General features: G+C 55.1%; 1 protein-coding gene across 1 annotated transcript; it reads left to right on the top strand.

Annotated features, from left to right (window-relative positions):
- The first annotated feature begins 780 nt into the window (after positions 1-780).
- Positions 781-3,091, top strand: GSX2 (GS homeobox 2). Its single transcript, XM_008522212.2, has 2 exons — positions 781-1,518; positions 2,201-3,091. Exons 1-2 carry the CDS (start codon positions 945-947, stop codon positions 2,539-2,541), a joined length of 915 nt encoding a protein of 304 aa, XP_008520434.2. The 5' UTR covers positions 781-944; the 3' UTR covers positions 2,542-3,091.
- The last annotated feature ends 1,164 nt before the right edge of the window (positions 3,092-4,255 follow it).

Genomic DNA, 4,255 nt, shown 5'->3' with positions numbered 1-4,255 from the left:
CGTCTCTCTCTGAAAAAAGGAGGAGCTGCCCATTAGAGGCACAAGGAAGGGTCGTTGTTTTGAGTGGCCCCAGGAAGGCTCCAAGTGTAAAGGCATTTTAGAGCTTCTCAAGCATGAGAATGAAAAGCTGGGCAGCTTCTTAGCTGGGAGGCCTCACTGTTACGCCCGGGATCCGTCACGAACTAACCACCTGAATGACCTCGGCCAAGTGCAAACCCTGGGGAACAGCGCGTGTGTGTGTGCGCTTCCGCGGCCCAAGCTGCACTCCGGGACTGGGCCTCTGCCAGTCCGCCGCCCGCACAATTCTGCTCCAAACCTCAGGCCTCACACTTTACCGTGCCTCAGCCACCGCGGGCACCGAGGAGCAGGGCGCATGGGGCATCCCTATTAAAAAGCCTCCAAGTCCCCACCTGGTGCGCTTTGCGGCCGCGGGGCACGGATGAGCTAGACTGGGGCCTAGGCTAGGGAGAGGGATGGGATGAAGGATGGAGCTCTGCAATTTCTCGAGAAAGCGTGGAGAAAGAGGGGGAGGAGGCTGGCCTCCCCGCGAAATTAACAAAACCTACACTTTGCAAAGTCTCCCCCATCCCCCTCCTCCGAGTTCTTCCCCGCCGCGCGCCCGCCCCTCCTCGCCGCTTCTGTTGTGACTCGGGCAGCCTATCCCGAGGGTGGGGAGCTGCCGAGGAGCCTGAGCCGAGCGGTACTCCGCAGCATCACGTGCCGGGGTGGGGGCTATAAAATCCCAGAGCCGGGGCGCCAGGCGGGGGACGTGAGGACCAGCCCTCTCCAGGGACCCCTTTGTTCGCAGCCCAGACGCCAACACCTCCGCGTCCCCAAGGGCTTGACCGCCTGCGTCCGCGCCGCGCCCGGGGCAGAGCTCAGACCAGGAAAGGGGAGGGGGCGACTCGGCCGGCCGGGCCCTCCAGCCACCCACCCCTCCCGACATGTCGCGCTCCTTCTATGTCGACTCGCTCATCATCAAGGACTCCTCAAGGCCCGCGCCCTCGCTGCCTGAGCCGCACCCTGGGCCAGATTTCTTCATCCCGCTGGGCATGCCGTCCCCATTGGTGATGTCGGTGTCCGGGCCCGGGTGCCCATCCCGCAAGAGCGGCGCGTTCTGCGTTTGCCCGCTCTGCGTCACTTCGCACCTGCACTCTTCTCGTGGGCCGGCGGGCTCTGGCGGCGGGGGCGCAGGGGCCGGGAGTGCAGGGGCCGGAGGTGGCGGGGCGGCTGGGGGCGCCGGGGCCCTGCCCCTGCTCAAGAGTCAGTTCTCTTCGGGTCCTGGGGACGCGCAGTTTTGCCCGCGCGTGAGCCACGCGCACCATCACCACCACCCGCCGCAGCACCACCATCACCACCACCAGCCCCAGCAGCCCGGCTCGGCCGCTGCCGCAGCGGCTGCGGCGGCAGCGGCAGCGGCCGCGGCGGCCTTGGGGCACCCGCAGCACCACGCACCTGTCTGCGCCACCACCACCTACAACGTGGCAGACCCGCGGAGATTCCACTGCCTCACCATGGGTAGGGCGGGGTCTCTGGGCACCTGCGCGCCGCGCCTTCCCAGCTCCCTGGAGCAAACTTTCCGCCTTCGGTGGAGGAAGTGGGAGCCCGGGGGGCGGGGTGGGGAGAGAGGAGGGGCTTTTGGTGTAACTGTGGAGTCGTCCCCAGAAGTTCCACGAAGGTGGAAGTTAGCTTGCCAACCTCTCAAACTGCCTGGTGCACTTCATTCCTGGTACCTGGTGCCCAAGTCTTGCGTAATATCGGGGCCTTTGGGACTTCGCGCTTGAGGGCTGAGAAACGGGAGGTTAACTGACTGAGGTTCGGGGTGGCTGTGTTTGAACTCAGATGTGGCATTCTGGCCTCGGGGCTGGCTAATTAGCGTTTCGATGTTTTTGGCTAAGCCCGCCTATCTTTCCTTAAGGCTTGAAGGGAGACGGCCGGGCAATGCCAGCCCCCACCCCTCGTTTAATCCTCTGACTTTACGGCCCGCACATCAAAGGCCTTCACTTGCTTTGGGCGTCTCTTGTCCTTCCCGACTAAGTAACGATGTGCCATGAAATGGGAAGGGATGAGGGATGGATACAGGTGTTTGGTTGAGTGTCGCGGGTGGGTCCTTGAGAGGCGTCCTTCCCACGGGATGGCACGTGAGTGGGAGCGCCTCGCCGGAGAATTACCTCTTTGCTCTCTCTTGGCCGGTCTGCAGGGGGCTCGGACGCCAGCCAGGTACCCAACGGCAAGAGGATGAGGACAGCGTTCACCAGCACGCAGCTCCTGGAGCTGGAGCGGGAATTCTCTTCCAACATGTACCTGTCTCGACTCCGGAGGATCGAAATCGCCACTTACCTGAACCTGTCGGAGAAGCAGGTGAAAATCTGGTTTCAGAACCGCCGGGTGAAGCATAAGAAGGAAGGGAAGGGCACGCAGAGGAACAGTCACGCGGGCTGCAAGTGTGTCGGCAGCCAGGCGCACTATGCGCGCTCGGAGGATGAGGACTCCTTGTCGCCGGCCTCAGCCAACGATGACAAGGAGATTTCCCCCTTATGAGGGAGGGCTGCCCCTCTTTCACCACCCGCTTCCGGCAGCCCCCTCAACGCCAAGGCAGGCACCAAGGGCCCAAATCCTCTGCTATTCCATGGTCCCATCTGGAAAGGAACGGACCCGAGAGTTCCTGGGTTGTACATGCCGCGCCTGACCCTTCACGCCTTCTCCTTGACCTATTTGTTGAGGGCTCCACTCACAGTTATAGATCGTTTTTTAAAAATGTACATAATCTAGATTCAACTCAGTCTGGTCATAAACAGAGAAGAAACAGGGTTGGTTTAAGTTTAACACTGTATAGTGGTTTTTGAAAGCGCATGTCATTTCCCCTTCCCTACTGTCCTTCAAAACGTGATCAGAACACGGGGTTTCTTGATTATTTTGTTGTTCTTTTAAAAATGAAAGTATTGAATTGCGAATAATTTAGAAAACTAAACCCTGTAGGTCTTGCTTTCTGAAAATTTGCCTGGGGAGAGTTTAAAATCCAAGCCCCTGGAAGTCCCTTTGTATGTGAATAGTTTTATATAAAATTTATATTTATATTTATTTAAATAAATGAAACAAAATCAAGGTTTTAAATTCGTGGTGTTTGCTCTCACCATCTTCCCCAGTCTCTCTCTCCTCCATATCTAGAGAAAGGCATGGGCAGGAAAAAAAAGTATCTGAGAATTCAGAGGAAAGTGTTACTAAAACTTGGGAATGTGGGTCTCCTGGTTGAGGGAGTTTGTGGCTCTGTGGGATTTCTCTGTAACAGGAAACTTCTGCCAAGAAGATGCTTTCAGTCATGATGCTGCCTCCCGGATAGTACTCCCATCCTCCAAATAGCTAACCTCCTCACAGTTGACAGGACAAATCACTCCATTTAGAGTGACACTGACAACTAATGACAGGCAAACCTTTTAATTCATTTAGTAGGGAAAGTTGAAAATCCCTAATCTGAGATTTATATTCTGTGGCAGCCCGCCCGCTTTGTTCTTCTTCCTCAGCTCTCTCAGTACTAAAACCTGAATTACGTGAAGGAATTTGAATAGTCAGAATAGTTTTAGGAAGAGCTACAATCCATCAAACAGGTTGGAAGCAAATACATGAAAACTTACAAATGATGCTGCAAGTGACTACAAATATTACGTTTCCTGATTGTCTTGCTAAGAAATTAGCTGGTTTCCTCAATGTAGAGAAAGCAAAAGGTCAGGGACAGGGAATTATTCTGTCCAAAGATTTACATTCTCATTTTCCCAAAATAGTTCAGAGGTGCCTTCTGGCTCTTGGGTTTTTTTTTTTTTTTTTGGACTAACTTTAACCTAAATTGGCTCCCTTCTAGTCCCTGTCTTCTCATCACCTTGCAGAGTGAATTCCTGCAAGCCTGGCCCTAGAAAAGACTTACTCTGGCTCTGTAGGGCCACCTGGGTCTCTCCTTAGTGCAGCCAGGGCCTGTCATCTAAAGGAGAGAAGTGAAGCTAGAAACATGGAAACTAGGAGATCTCATTCCTTGCAACCTGAGTTCCACTGACTCCCACTGCCGTTCTTTCTATTTTCTGTAAAGATGCCACCTAAGGGGTTCAAGCGATATGAACTGTTTATAACACATACGCAGACTTCTTTAGGTCTGATTTACTTTAGGTCTACAGGAACTGGAACCTCAACAGGTGGGGTTGGGGCTCTAAAACTGAGGGCAGAAAGCTAGTTTGGCAAGAGGGAGAAAGGAGGGAGGTTTCCCCTC

The sequence above is a fragment of the Equus przewalskii genome, chromosome 3 (genome assembly GCF_037783145.1).
Source record: "Equus przewalskii isolate Varuska chromosome 3, EquPr2, whole genome shotgun sequence".
In the NCBI taxonomy this organism is placed as follows: domain Eukaryota; kingdom Metazoa; phylum Chordata; class Mammalia; order Perissodactyla; family Equidae; genus Equus; species Equus przewalskii.
Note: the sequence above shows the minus strand (reverse complement) of the source record. Positions and strands in the feature narration are given on the sequence as shown.